Below are 16,615 nucleotides of genomic sequence, written 5' to 3'. Positions count from 1 at the left end.
GATTCTGCGCAAGATTTTTGGACCTTTGCACGTTGGCAACGGCGAATATCGCAGACGATGGAACGATGAGCTTTACGACGACATAGACATAGCGCAGCGAATAAAGATCCAGCGGCTACGTTGGCTGGGTCATGTCGTCCGAATGGATACAAACGCTCCGGCTTTGAAAGTATTCGATGCGGTACCAGCTGGTGGTAGCAGAGGAAGAGGAAGGCCTCCTCTGCGTTGGAAAGATCAGGTGGAGAAGGACTTGGCTTCACTTGGTGTGTCCAATTGGCGCCGGTTAGCACGAGAAAGAAACGACTGGCGCGCTTTATTAAGCTCGGCCAAAATCGCGTAAGCGGTTATCGCGCCAATTAAGAAGAAGAAGAACAGTGGTGTTACCCCTTAATGGAAGATTTTTTCTCACCGATAAATATTTTCTTTTTATAAAAAATTTAAGGGCGAAATTTTGGTCAAAAAGAGAATCCGCCATTTTGTCAAACAAAGTTTATTTTGCAATTAACTACTAGATTTAACATTACTTTAACGAAATCTGTTTGGTTTTTAATTTCAGAGGATCCAGTTCATATAGTAGTCACCGCAAAAAATCTTTTTTGAGAAGACCTCCCCGAGATCAGCTGTAGCTCCTTTCCAAATAAATATTTTTACTAATACTAAGTCTGAAAATACAGTTAAAAGATAGCATAATATGTGTATAAATTTTTAGATCAATAAATTTAAAAGTTTTCTCAGAAAAAATTCTGGAAAATTCACTTTTTTCAGCCTTCTAACTGTATATAACCTCTTAAGAATAATTGTGACTGATTTACATTGGCCTAGAGCATCAATGCAATTTCCCCTCTTTTGTTGTACATATCGCTCGTTTGCTGGGAGAACGTCATAATTAAGAAATTAAAAATTCGTGAAAAACGGCTTCAAGGTTTTCAATTTACTATGCCTTCCTAAGCAAAAGTAAAGACACATTCTAATCTATACATCCAATGAGCTACTATTAATAGATATCGCCATAAATTTTTTGCACAACATAAAATAAGAGATGGTGGTCGTTTACGCATACTTACATATGTATGACGCGTAAATCAATTCCAGTGAAAAGATGGGCATATACAGCAAAAATACTGCGATGGATCTACAAGACTATAGTCAGACCCATTATTTCATAAGAGGCAATATATATACATATATACAATATATATATAATTGGCGTGTACACCCTTTCTGGGTATCCGGCCGAGCTCCTCCTCCTATTTGTAGCATGGGTCTTGATATTGTTCTACAAATGGAGAGATCTACAATTTCAAGCCGACTCCGAACGGCAGATATTTTTATGAGGAGCTTTTTCATGGCAGAAATACACTCGGAGGTTTGTCATTGCCTGCCGATTGGCGACCGCTATAAGAAAAATGTTTTTCTTCATTTTGGTGTTTCACCGAAATTCGAAATTACGTTCTCTCTGAATTCCGAATGGTAGTCACGCGCCAACCCATTCGGCTACGGCGACCACCGTTACGGGGAAATAGTCTGGGAGAATTTCACGACGAAGTAAACAATAAAGACACTAACACAGCTACAAAGATTTGTGTGTGTATGCATAACAGGAGCTATTCGTACAGGTCTCACAAAACCAATGGAGGTTATTTTAGAACTCAAACTTCCTCACATTCATATCCAATCAAAAGCGAGGAGGGCTATTCTAATATGAATGAAAAAAGTTACTATTGGCTTAGGTGTTCATTAAAATTGCATGAAATTTGATATTCTTGCCGAACTAATCGCTGAGATCTCAACGCCATGGGACATGTTGCCACCGATGTCTAGTTTTTAGTAACGCTTCAAGGGTGAATTGCGCAATAAAATGACTTTGGAAGGGTTATCTGAAAGCTACAAGATAAACCAGAACATGATAATATGCTACACGGACGGATCCCTCACCCAGGAAGGTGCGGCGACAGGTGTCTGCGGACTGGGGAAAAGAAACTCGGAGGTGCTGGATAAGAATGCAAGTATATTTCAAGCGGTAGTCCACGCAATAGAAAGATGCGCTCACTTTGACCTTGGCCGCAACTATAACAACCAAAACATGGCTATACTTACTGATATCATTGCTGCCTTGCTCAAAGCTCTTTACTGGTTACATCAAAACTGGTGCTAGAAGGCCTTGATAAGCTGAATATTTTGGGCTTGAACATACACATAACTGGAAACGAAAAGTAAATAAATTAGCCAGGAAAGGAGTGATCAGCTCGTTTATAGGCCCATAGCCATTTTATTGCCCAAGAAAGGGTAACTTTTTCTCTCTTTTTTAGGACGTAGAGGAAAGACAAAGAACTTAATACTGGAACAATCTATTTACCTGGTTTATTGCAATCAAAATTAATTTTAGCTAGCTCTAATCTGAACTTTAGCTTTAATCTAAAGCTAAATAAGATTACTTTTAGAATCATTAGAGGAGCTCTAACAAGGCATTGTATATTGAATTATCATCTAAATAATCTTGTAATATGATCCAATGGAACTTGCAGATTCTGTAGCGAGGAAGTTGTTGGGTTTGTGGATTGAAACTCAATAAAATCGAACAAAAAGAAAAATTTAGAAAAGGAAGTTGGGTTCAGAAAAATACTCTGAGTCCATTAAGGGAGCACAATTCACTTTTCAGGTCGGAGAGCTAAATCTCCCCATAATAATAATAATAATGACGTTCTCACAAACATCTGATATATTCTTTGTCAAACTATTTTTTTGCCTAGTACTCTACTTCCTGATGTGTAAACGCTAGATCTGCCAAGGTACGCTAGATTTATCCGCTTCACCCATAACAAGTGACAGTGGATCGTGTTTTTTTGTTTTGTTTTTTGCGAATGAAGCTGAGAGTGTTCTTGTTCGCTGAGACAAGAAAAATAGCTTCTCAAATTGCTGTTTTTTTTTGTTAGATTGCCACATCTGATCGCCATTGCTTGGCATTTGAAAAAGTTACGGATGAGGTAATCACGTGTATTCGATTTTTTACAGTTTTAAAAATGGATTTGGCAAGAAGGTGAGTCCATAGAGAATGACGAACGTAGTGCCAGACCGTCGACATTGAAAACTGCTGAAAATATCAATAAAATGAAATAAATGTTGATCAATAACTGCGAATTAACCATCAGAGAGCTGGCAGAGGACTTGCACATTGCTTATGGATCCATTCAGGGAATTGTAGTTAATGATATGGGTTTGCGCCGTGTTGCTGCACAGTTAGATCCAAAGGACCTAAATTTCATGCAAAAAAGTGACCGCATTAATATAGCAAAAGATATGATTGCCAGGTTGAGTCCGACACGACATTCATCAAACGCATTATTACTGGATACGAGACGTGGGTTTATGGGTACCACACACAATCTAGACATCAGGCGTGTGATAAAGAGCTCCGAATGAGCAAGACCAAGCAAACTACGTCGTTTTCAGTCCAAAAGAAATCGATGCTCACTGATTTTAACGGCAATGTACCCCACGAATTTTTGCCAGAAGGTTAGACAGTTGATAAGGACTATTATTTGAGCGTTATGAGTCGTTCACGTTTAGATATACGCCAAGACAACAAGGGTTTGTGGGAAAACAACTCGTGGGTTTTGCACCATGACAACGCATCGTCGCACAGCGCCATCAATATCAGGGAATTTTTAACAGCCTTTGAATTCACCTGATATGACTCCCTGTGATTTTTACCAGTTTGATCGAGGCAAAAAGCACTACGCACCGAAAGGAAGTAATGAAAAAATCGAAGACGGCTTTGATGACTATACTAAAAATAGAGTTCCAGAAATGCTTCGAGAGCTGGATCCAACGCTAGCGTAAGTGCGTTGCAGTTGATGTGTAGTATATTGAAGGCGATAATATCACTATCAGGAATCAAGTTTATTTGAATTTTGAATTTTCTGAATATACACCGAGAACTTTTTGATTAAGGTGATATAGCCGCAATTGTACGAAAATGTAGTGTCAATTTTTGTGAGAAAAAGTGCCTTTTGCTATTTTAAAATAAAATACTTTTTTTTTTAATAATTTAAACTGAAACCTCGTACTGAAATACTCTGTAAATACTTTTTTTTTATTTTACTTTTTTATTGCATTTTTCATAATTTGCAATTTTTTTGCCACTGCATATTAAAGTCTGCAATTAGTTGTTTATTTTCAATAACAGAAAAAAATTTGATTTCCATCTGCTTAAGATCCTTGGTAGTAATAGCAAAATTTAAGAGTGTACAAAGTCAACCACAAGCCGCCAATGCAATTTTCCACAAATGTTTATAGAAATTTATAGTACACATTCCTTATAAAAATGTTTTCAAATAAACGAAACCATTACACGTTTACACGTACATACATTTAATTATGTGTGACACAAATGAAAAATACAAATGAATAGTATTTATAGTAATTAAAATGAATTGATAATTTTTATTCACAAAATTTCATTTATACATTGTTATTTGCTGCTTATTAAACAAACAAAAAAAAAAAAAGATAAAATAAAACTAGAGTAAAAATTAGAATAAGATATACATATACATACACAAGTTTTAATTTAAATGATGGAAGAAGTAAATAACTTACATACAAGTCTATACACAATACAAATTTACATACAAAAGTTGCATGCCAACAAAAAAGTAGTGTGGATATTGTATATTGAAATAAATATTTTTGTTTGTTGTATGTATTTTTCCGTATTAATAGTAGTAGAGAATTTACTTGTACAAAGTGTAAGAGAAATTGTACAAGCACATGTAATGTATGTATGCATGTTTGTATGTGTGTTTGGTACGCATGAGGATGATTGGTATAATCATATAAAATATGTTGCATATATTTTTGGGTTTTTTTTCGCACAGCTTATACAAATTTAAGAGTAGATTTGCTTAATTTAAATTATGTGTATGTAGTGGTGTAGTATGACAAAAAGTGATAATTGACTACTTTTTATTTTATTTCGTTTATGCACTTATATTTTATTTGTATATTTTTAGCTTATATCTTCTGATTTTTCTTTTATTAATTATTTCATTTTTACATTTTTCTGATTAGGAAAATATAGCAAACAAATTTGATATAAAAAACAAGTGTTACTAAGGTTAAGGCAATAAAATTATAAAGCTATATAATTTTTTTACTTCAATTAATAAAATGAGCATAGAGAGAGTATTTTAGTGAGCGTGTGCCAGAAAAAAATACGAAGAGCGTACCAAAAGTGCGATTTTTTATTGTTTTTTTTAAACAAGCATTTCATTGTTCGCTGCTCTTAGGTCAATTTTCCACTATCCATTTAACTACGCCTTCCAATTAAATCAAGTTTAAATGCTCAATTTCGCTGACTTAAGAAATTCATTGCAGTTAAAATCCGGAGTTTGTTTTAAAATTCGCCACGTACTAAGAAATTGACATTTAAATGAAAAGTTGTACTTAAACGATGCCATAGGCAATAAAATAGTTTTAATTTAGCAATATATTCTAAAAGTATTGCATATTTTTGCGCGTCCTATTTATTATTACAATTGGCCACATTTCGTAGTTAATTATTTAAGAAAGCGAATAGTTTGCTATATTGGGTATTATTGGCGAATTCAAAATTTCATATATCAATACATGGTGCGCATAAAAGATGCAGCTTGAGCTCAACAACTTTTATTCAAACAGTCTGTATGATGATGAGTATATCTAGAAACACTAATACTATTATTTAACAATTTTTCAGCAAAACTTTTGCTGCTTACATCTTTTTTATTGCTGCTTAGATTTTGTGCTTTTTATTGCTGCATAGCTTATTTTTTTTAATGCCGCACAGCTAGGGTAGGTAGCTTCGCCAGTATATCACAATTGAAAGTAGTTGGTTGCATAAAGTTTCATGAACATTAAAATCTCACTGCTGCATGCATTTTGCCTGCAACGCCGCGACATTTGAGTAGCCTGCTTTTTGGCGCTCAATATTTGTGCTTTGATATGCTACACGTTATGTGTGTTTTTGTTGTTTTTGACACACGCATCGCACCAAAGACGCTCTCATCAACTCGACTATTTGTAATTAGTTGGTTTTATCAATAAGTTAAATTAATATATTTAGTACATTTCTCCATTTCATAATTTCCCTAATTAAATGACTATTTAAAATTAAAAAAAAGACTACAGAATTCATCGAAAAAACTACAGAATAAAATTCAAATACTACTCATATGCTCAGCTAACTAAGCAAATGTTAACAATAACTGCTGATTGCTGACTTGCACTCTCCTGCTTTTCAGCGTAGATATTTTAAAGGTGTCGCATTGAATAGTGTTGTAAGCGCAACATCCTTATTATCACGCATATATCTGTATTTAGGTCGACTCACATTTGCGTGGAAGAATAAAACGTTTCGATGAAAGTGAGTGTAATGAAATAACTCATTATTGTAGCTTTCAAGCGAAAATGTGACTCTAATTTCAGATATATTTTGTAAGGCATTTAAGCAAAAATTTATTTCTTCTATATGTTTGCTTTCGTACAACAAACATTATATGAAACAGCTACATATGTATGTGCATACCACATGAAATGAAAAGTCCTCGGTCGCGCAAAGCAACAGCGCTGTTAAACTCAAATTTTTGTGCGCAATGCTTTGAAGGGCTTCGAATTATGGCCGATTTTGTTAGAACAGTCTAGCAACTAGCAAACAAGAAAGTGCTGTTCAGTGCGGCGCATTCATAGATGAAAGCGATGACCAAATTGAAGGAATTTCGATGCGAACTGATTCACTATCCACTATGCTATCCAGAATTGACTCTTAGCGACTATCATTTATTTCCAAGCACGTAGAGATTCCACCCGTGAAAAAATTCATGCCGAATACTGAGCTCATTTGCCGAGAGAGGAACCCATTTTGCGGACTTTGACAATTCTTTTTCTTTGAGGTATTAAAATGTTGAAGAAACGCTGTGAAAAATACCTAATATTTTGGAGCACGACATTTATGTTTTCCTTTCCTGCTTTGGGTCCTTTCATTTCATGTACTACATACATATTGTTTATATTGTATATACATACATATGTATGTATGTATGTACATTACAATGTTGCTACTCTAAGAATGCGCAGTTTTTCGAAAAGTGGCGCTTACGACATTTTTCAAGGCTATACCTCGTTTATTTAACATATTTTCGCATATGTGTGTGTATGTTTAGTAAAGTTAGTGTGCATTACTTTTATTTTTAATTTTCTTTGTTTTTATTCAAAATTTTATTTCATTCTATGCAAAAATTTTGCTTTTCTACTGCTTAATATTCTATTGCTATAATTTCATTAAAAATATTTGCAAATTTGCGTGCAAAAATCGTTGAGTAGAAAAATAGTACCAATGCAAAGTGCAAGGGCCGAATCCAGTACACTCTTTGTATTGGAAAGAATTTTGATTCAAAAATTTATTTTTATAATTACGTGAATCGAAAACGCGTATGTATATGTGGCAATTCAAAGTATTTTAGAAAAATAAATAGCATCACATTATTTTATTTCGATTCGGAGACAGATTTTTGGTATTTTTTAATTGCCATTTTCTACTCAACAATCAAAATACTTATTTATATTTTCATTTTTCCGTTTGTTATAAAAAATTAGATAATTTAAATGAGAGAAAAACTCATACAAAATGCTGCTTTTACATATGTATGTATGTATATAGTTTGAACTTAAAATACGTTAATTAATAATAATAAAAAGAAGTAATCTTCAACCGCATTCCATACACAGCATTCGCATACGCATTCCATAAGTAACTTAAAGTGTTTTGAAAAACAAAACAACCACAAAAAAGGAGAAAACAAAGTGTACTTGTTCGTAGAGTTAAAAGTGATGAGGAAAGGTTACTGCTGGCGTTGGGCACAATTGCACGCTCTAAACTACTACAACGTATGCATTCACATAATCGCAATTTACTTGTACGCATTTACGCTTATTTCATATTCAATTTCATGGTCAATGCTTTGACCTGGCCTGACTGTCTGCCCGCATGCTTCCAGCCAGCTGGCCCATTTTTGCTCTCTTTCTCAGCGCTATTCTCATCTTTGCCACCTCCTACACATTTACATACCATTCGCTTTGGCCGCTCGACTCGAATACACTATATTGATGTCCACAAACGGTGGCGGTTTTGGAAATTCGGTGACATTGTGGAAGCGTTTGCCGAATCTCGATTCCAAATCGGTGACCAAACGGCTGACTGAATTGGCGTGCGCCAGACTACCAGCATTGTTACCGAACATGGGCATATTGTTGTTGCTGATTGTTGGCGGTGTTACAGGTGCACTGGCGCGTATTGAGGAGTGTCGTTGTGGCGGCACTGGTGGCGCGCTGTTGCCAGTCTGCTGTGGAGGTGAAAGGGAAGTCAATTAAAGAATTATCAAATTGGTATTCAATAAAAAGTAAAAGAAAATGCAAATAAAAATGGACAAAAAAAATTTCATCAAAATATAGATTGAAGGTGGTGCTACTTGTACAACGGAGCTGAGTGTCAATTCATTTGTGACTGTTGTCAAATGTATTAACCTTGAAAATATGCATATACTGCACTAAGTAGTATCGATGAAGAAAGTAAATAAGGTAAATAAAAAAGTGCATTTTTGAAAACTTAGGCAATTAGGCACTAAAATTGCATAATTACAACCCGTTTGTAGTTTAACAGCATTCACGTAGCAGCTAAAACAAATTGGGTGAAAAAATTGCACAGCTCACTTCACGCCACAATGGACAGCACAAAATAATTTTAATTGCACAGACTTTAAAGTTTTTTTTTTGTATCCTTGATAGTTATTTATATAATACTTGAAGGTTTGTGCTCAAAAAGTCCATGCAATTTCCTTCAAAAGCATATTTTTCATTTATTTGCAAGTTTTCTGCTACTGCGCCTAAAATTATACTATTGCTTTATGCGTTCTTAGTCCGTTTCAATGCAAGAATTTTACGCTGCTGCTTATTTTGTTTTGCTTGCTTGCTTACGAGTGCACGAATAGTCCTATACATACAAAACCATGAAAGGAAAAGCCACCTGACGAAGTACGCATTTGTTGAGGAGAGACATAGAGAAAGAAAGGAGAAAGAGAGAATATAGAGAAAGGGATGAAGCTCGCCCACATATGTATCTCTATGCAGGACATACTTATGTGTGCCACTAACAGCCACCCCAGCACCTGCTTATTAAAAGCAAGAGAAACCTACGCCAACACGATGCGTGAAAAGCTGTGAACCAAACTAAAAATAAGCGTAACACAACAAAATACAAATTGGCCTATATTTTTCATGGCTATAGGATTGAAAGAGAGGCGAAATGCAGATAACTAAGAGGAACGCTACAGGATGGATAAGACCGTGACAGTGCTGTCACCAGCTTGAAAAATATAAAAAAGTAGGTAAATTTTCAGTTTTCTTGCTACATATTGAGTGTTTGGTGAGAGAAGAAAAAATAAATAAAACAAAAAACGAAAAAAATATAATTAAAAAAAAAACAATAAATGTCAAGAACAAAAAATTAAAAAAAAAAAAACAAGAATAAAAAAATAAGAAAAAATAAGAAAAAAATAATAAAAAAAATAAATATAGGTACAAAAAAAAATACAAAAAAACTAAAGAAAAGTATATAGTCTTGAAGCTTTCTATTTACTATGGCTCCAATTTACTAGAAAAACTAGAGGCACATTCTCTGCTAATTAACCCTCCGTTGGGTATCTTTTTTAAAACCTTCCGTTGGGGGATCGGGTCTGGCAACTTTTCCTTTTTTTCGTTCTGTTCGAGAATCCTTTTTAAAAGGTTATACCCATAAATCGATAGAAAATTAAATTTTAGGAAACTAAAAGCTAACAAAAACTATTATAGCTAACAACAATTGATGCACTGAAGACCAACATACGCGATGTCATAGCTGAAATACAGCCGTATACAATCGAAAATGTGTTGAAAAATTGGACCGATCGTATGGGATGGTGCATGGCTAGCCGAGGCACCCATATGAATGAAGTTGTGTTCCATCATTAACCGGAAGGATTGTATCTACTTCAAAAAAAAAAAAAAAACAGTTTGGAAAAATATTGAGTAGTGTCTTTTTTATAGTATTTTTAGTTCCGTAAAGTTATATGGCGAACCCTATAGATACCGCCGTGAAGTTATAGAAGTTATAAAGGGTGGTTAAGTTTCAAGGGCCGGTGTTGATCTTCAATAAAATACAATTTTTTAGGAAATTATTGTAATTACGTATGGAACAAAATATCGGCCAAATGGTCGCTGCGGCCTCGTCGGCACACCTCCATCCGATGGTCCAAATTTTCGATGACGCTGAGGCATAATTGAGGTTCTATGCCGTTAATGTGCCGAATTATCTCATCCTTTAGCTCTCGAATTGTTGCTGGCTTATCGACGTACACCTTTTCTTTTAAATAACCCCAAAGAAAGAAGTCCAACGGTGTCGTTGACGTTTAGGTGTGGTTCACATTCAACATCGGCCCTTCAAATTTAACCACCCTTTACATGAGTTTGTTTGTCTCTCCGCCTATCTGCCTGACTGCTTCTTCGGGCTAAACGGCTGAGCAAATTTTGACAAGATTTTCATTGAAACCTAGAGAACTTTTCAAAGTGTAATTTAGCTATTAGCAATTTTCCGCTAGATGGCGAAGTGGTTGAGATATTTGTAAAAATACCTGTGGTTCGATTAGGCTTAAATTCAGTATACTTTTTCCACGCATGGAAAGAAAGCGCACTCTCCCAACCACACTCTACAAGTCTCATCAAGCGCGCTGCTTAGATACCGGTTCGAGTCGGATTCATATTCGACAAAGGAATGTCACTTCAACAGTAATTTTCAAAATGTATGGGTCAAATGTGTATTTCGGAAAGCTGCAATAAAATAAAGTGCCGCGAGCTGTTGTATGCTCAACTCTACTTTGCTCTTTATGCTTTGATCACAGTGTAAATTTGTGAAAGCTGTCAACTTGCCCATATGAGGTGAAAACTAAAGGGATTCTATTCAGTAGCTTTTTAAGCTTTAAGTTCTTGAAATGCATTCACTTCTATACTCAACATTATCATATCATATACATTTTTACACCTTCATTAGGAACAAATAATATTTTTTAGTATATAAAATTGAAATGAATGGAAGGGTACAGAGTACAGAGTATATCGCTTGCTTTGTGCAGACCTTCCGACAGCACGATCGTTAAGAATCTGTCACAAAAGGTCCTTCTATCAATTAAGGGGTTAGTCTACTTTGTCACTTTAAAATTTTTCAATTTTTTTTTTTTGCATAATTTGAAAGTATATATATCCAGAAATATTGTGTAAAAATTTTAAGAAAATCCGAGCACTCTAACTATTTTTTTTTTACCTGAACATCATTTCGTCTACCTGCGCGTATAGCGTGCAATAAAAACTTTAAACGCGTTTTTCTCAAAACAACGTTTTCAAAATCTAGCTCCACTGTATCTCAAAAACTAATCAACCGATTTTCATAAAATTTGGATCACCTATTCTAGACATAATTTGCACCAAATTGACGCTCGGGGGTTTTGAAATTTTAAATTTTTACTATATATTTTTTTTAAATATGCGAAAAAAAAAACCGTTCTATCAAAAATTTTTCATTTTTATCAGCCATTTTTTTTGTCTTCATTAAAACCTAATATCCGAGGGTCATTTTGTAGCCAGTATCTTACTGAATCTGAAACATTTTGATTTTTTTGTTTCAGACAAGCCGTTCTTGAGTTCTGATGGAGCTGCCTCACCAACCCATGTTTGAGACGTTACGCTTCACTGCTATTTTTTTACTAAAAATACTATAAAATTGAATAAAAAAAAATTTATTTCTGAATTTTAAGACTTTATTTAATAAATCAAACAAATTTTATATTACTATCATTTATAGTTTTCTCAAAAAAAAAATCACGAATATAGCCTTTTTTTCGAGTCTCGAAAGTAGACTGACCCCTTAATACGAGGTAAAAGAAATTTACCGTCGTTGCTTTCTTCTATTGATATTGGATAATATTTTTATTGACAAAGGAATACTGCCCACAATTCAGCCAAAAAACTATGAGGGCTTGGTCTCGACTGGAGACTCCATTCTTTATTGAACTTCGATCGACATGGTTGTATATATAGCGAGTATAACTGCTGATATTTATTCATGTGCATATTCATATATATTTTTGATTTAGTGTTTTTGATAACATTTCACAGGGGTCACCTGTAACACATATACAGTTGCCTTGCCCATTCTATCTAAATACTCATGAATCATTCTTTGATATTTTTACTCCATCTTCCTTAATTAAAAATTATATTTCGTTTTAAAATTTTCACAACGGTCCTGTACCAAAAAATGTACCTGCATTTTATTCGCTATAACTGTATGACAACGACAACACTGATAACAGACCTGCCAAATACAAAATCAAAAAGAAGGCACCAAATGTGCTGAGAGCGAGTGCCACGAGATTGCACCCCTAAAATCTCACACAGCTTGTTTCACTCTTATTCCCTTTGTGTGCTACGAATTGTTGCAATGTAACGATATTTTCATGCTCTTTATCACTTCTATTTTGGTTCGAGTTCTTTAAAATGTTCACAATGCCTAGAGGACACGTGTTCATTCATAAACACGTCCAACCACAAGCAAATGGGAACTAAATATGTTGGATGAATTGCACATGGCATTCGAGGAAAATTCGCCCAATGCATTGAGAATGGAAACAAATTAATTAAATTGAAATACGAGTATTACTCACATTACTAGTTTGTCGCTGCGGTGGTGGTGGCGCTGGACATGTCCGATGCGGTGGCAGTGGTGGCGCATTCAATGGTCCACCATTCAATATGATTGGCTTTATCGCCTTTTCACGACTCAACGATTGCCTGCTACCGGGGCTACCTGGACCACCTTGACTTCCGCCTATTGACTTCGCATTGGCCGCAGTGGCGGCCGTGGGTGGCGGCGGTGGTGGAGTCGCATTTGTAGCGCTACGGAATTGATCACGCAATGCGGATACACTGCTGGAAGAAGAAGAATTGGAAGGTGGCTGCGTTGTGGGTGGCGAAGTGTAATTGCTGGTTACGGAAGAGATAAGTGTAGTATTCACAGCGCTATATGGAGTCGACCCAGTGCCAGCTGATGCGGATGTATTTTGTCCTACAATATTATTCAAATTGGAATTGGAGACACTGCGCGCTGGTGTGGGCGGTGGTGGTGGTTTCACTGATGGCGGTTTGGGTGGCGCCACTGTAGGGCGACCTGTAGGGAATGACATTGAAAGGAAAAGGTAGTAAATATATATACTTTTACTTAATTTAATTTTATGCTTACCAATTGGTGGATTCGGTGCCATGCGCAAACCACTATTATTTATAGCTTCTTGCGACTGACACAGTTGAGAAAGTGGTGCGCGCATTGTGCCAAAGTGTTGTTGAGTTGGAAATAGAGGCGCACCTGCCGTTGTAATTGGCGGTGATCTGTGGAACAGAGTTGAAAATTTATGTGGTCAGCAAAAACAGTCGTATATCAAAACACATTCTTATAAATTACATAAAACGTGACGCAGTTCTATGTGAAATGGCTTAGAACAACTGTCAAATGGCATGAGTAGAAATCTGATTGACAGCTCGGTGGGGAGATGAAAACAGATTTGATTTTTTGCTTGTACTTGGATTGCTACTGCGTACAATTTGCTTAAATTCTTATCTACTGCAAAATGTATATGCAGTTGCTGATGAATGTAGCTTAGGTTAGCGTTGATCAAATTTTATAAAAGCGTAAGAAACAATCATATGTATATGACTAAACAATTTTTTTTTATATATTTTTTTCTCAAAACATCTCGAAAATAACTTAGTGTTGACTCATTTCGATTAATAAATCGTGGGCAAACATGGATTACATATTTTTTAATATCAAACAGCAGTTCCACTTCAACCTAACTTAACATTGAAAATTTAATTTTTAATAAAAAAGTATAATGCTTACTGAACAAGAACATTGTTCAAGGCCTGCAACATTTTTTGATGCTAATCTCTAAAATGACAGCATATTTCTATTTGCCGATACACACATTTTCGTTCTTTCAAAAGCTTATAAAACTTTCGGCTCGATATATGGTATTTGCAGGTTAGTTGTTCGATCCCCAGGTTTAAAAAGCGCTGAAATTTATTAAGGTGATGCAAATAAAGAACAGCTGTTTTTGTTCACTGGCATTACCAGCCTTGAAAATTCTTGAACAAAATAGTAGATTTTTGCTACAACCTTGCCGCAGTTTCGAAGTTAGAAATACAGGGTGGGCCATATAGCGTTTGCTTTTTGAACCACCTATTTTTTTGAGAATGATAACACAAATGACATGTCAAATGTGTTCATAATTTATTTAAAGATTTGACATTTACGAAATGGGACGCTATACCCTTGCACAAAATTGGGATATATTGAAAACCTATTTCCAAAGTGGTGAGTCTTCTTCTTCTTCCACGGTTACAGTAAATGGCGAGCGTTATCGTGACATGCTCAACGAGTTTTTGTTTACAAAAATTTAAGAGGATGACATGGACGACATTTGGTTTCAACAGGACGGTGCAACTTGTCACACTGCCAAAGTTACATTCGAACTTTTAGCTACCGTTTTTGAATTCCGATATCAATTGGCCGCCTCGGAGCTGTGATTTAAGCCCGTTGGACTATTTTTTGTGGGGAGCCGTTAAGGACAAATGCTATGCGAACCATCCAGAGACGATTGATGCTTTAAAACACGAAATCGAAGTTGCCATTCATGAAATTGGAGCCCAAACAATCGAAAATGTGCTTAAAAATTGGGTTGATCGAAAGGCCTACTGTAAAGCCAGTCGTGGCAGTCATTTGAACGATATTAATTTTTATTCATAAATGACAATGCTCAATCTTCAAAATAAACGTTTGAAAAAATATTGATTCGTTTTTTTTTTATAGCCGATTCAAAAAGCAAATTTTACATGGCCCACCCTATAGTTGTTTTTTTTTTTGAGTTCACATCAATTCAATTCATGAATTTTCTCTGATTTCAAATAGCTGGAACTTATTCGACTGACATTTCTGAAACTTTACTGAAACCTCTTGAGCGGTGTTGGATATTTACCCGAGCTCCCTTTCCAATTTTGTGTGTGAACAACAGCAAATGAAGGGACATGCAGTTGTATGACGCCTCCGAACGGCAGATGGTTTTTATGAGGAGCTTTTTCATGGCGAACACAAACGAAGGGCGACCGCTATTATAATAAATTTGGGTGGATGGGCTTCGAACTCAAAATAAAAATATTATATTTGCAGTTGGACTTGTATTTCTTTCGATTTAGTAACTACTTTTTTCTATTAGAAGCTTTAATATAATACAAATGAAAAACATTCATTAAAGAAATTAATGCGTAATTTGCCACCTTATTAAAGCTGTTTGCAAAACGGAGACTGCTTGATCTCATTGCGCTACAAATGGGTACAAGTTGACCTTTAATCTAAAAAATGTATGGTACAGTATTTACAAATAGTATGTTGTATGTTGCTACATAGTTTTAAAAACTAACCAGATTCTACCGCACGAAAATGACTTATTTTGTGATATTTGTTGTCAAAGCAAAATAATTACAGGAGGAAATAAATGTATGTAGCTTCTCCCATGTTAGTTGATAACACTTTCTATATGCATTTGTATGACATTACAATTTTCAAATCTCGCACATGCAATCCTTCTCCGTTACCCAAAATTCTAAGCTTAGAGATAAAAATATATTAAATAATATATTCTGTATATTCCTAGTCAAGTTACTATGAAAAACCCTTAGACGCAGTGAATTTCGACATGCGTTTTTCTTTTTGCTTATTTTTATATTTTTGATGCTGTTGCTTCTTCTATACCTTGGTGACTTCATGCTGTGATGACGGGACACTGTCGGTCGCTGACTGCTCGCCAATGCCAATTGATGCAATCCTGGCGGTTTGGGCGCAAAATTCGGTTTGCCATGATTCGGCACCGGTTTCATACTAGGCGTCGGCGACTTATTAGCCGGCGAGGATGTTGGGGTAGGCGTAGCGAGGGAATTGGTGCTAGCCGATGACGCTGCAGCACCTGCCGCACTACTAACGCCGTTTGTGCCAAATAAGGATGATTTGTTCGGTAGGATGCTGCCTCGGCTGGGTGCGGGCGAAGTTTGCTGCTGTTGGAATTGTGTTTTGGACAGTGTGATGTTCAGGCTGCTTTTGTTGTTTAAATTGTTATTTGTAGTTGTTGATGTTTTTGTGGTTGTTATGTTGTTGGTAGAATTGTAAGAGGTCGTTGATTGCGTGGTTGTTGTAGTTGTTGAAGAAGAGTTTGTATTAAACAGACTACTTTTATTATTTACAAAATTGGAATTTGATTTTCCTAACGATAAACTGTTAAAAAAGAAAATATGGATGTATATTTAAAAGCGTAAGAAAAGAAAAACAAAAACATAAAAAGTGTAATGTACAAAATAGAAGATAAGCGAAAAATAATGTATGAATACAGAAATAAATATGTAAGAGTATGCGTGTTAAGATTTGCGGAGAGTTTCGAGACATGACAGT

General features: G+C 35.4%; 1 protein-coding gene across 5 annotated transcripts in view; it reads right to left on the bottom strand.

Annotated features, from left to right (window-relative positions):
- LOC129246277 (uncharacterized) overlaps positions 1-16,615 on the bottom strand; it is a 93,299-nt gene that overhangs the window by 8,044 nt on the left and 68,640 nt on the right. For 2 of the 5 annotated variants that reach the window (XM_054884970.1, XM_054884971.1), the window contains exons 6-9: positions 15,926-16,441; positions 13,361-13,506; positions 12,786-13,288; positions 8,105-8,378 (exon numbers count right to left, since the gene is read on the bottom strand). In XM_054884970.1, the coding sequence (XP_054740945.1) occupies positions 8,105-8,378; positions 12,786-13,288; positions 13,361-13,506; positions 15,926-16,441 (1,439 nt within the window). Of the gene's footprint in view, positions 1-8,104; positions 8,379-12,785; positions 13,507-15,925; positions 16,442-16,615 lie in introns of all 5 variants that reach the window. The other 3 variants (XM_054884967.1, XM_054884968.1, XM_054884972.1) reach the window with 2 other exon arrangements.

This window comes from Anastrepha obliqua, chromosome 4 (assembly GCF_027943255.1).
Source record: "Anastrepha obliqua isolate idAnaObli1 chromosome 4, idAnaObli1_1.0, whole genome shotgun sequence".
Classification (NCBI taxonomy): Eukaryota; Metazoa; Arthropoda; class Insecta; order Diptera; family Tephritidae; genus Anastrepha; species Anastrepha obliqua.
This window is presented reverse-complemented; position numbering and strand designations above follow the sequence as displayed.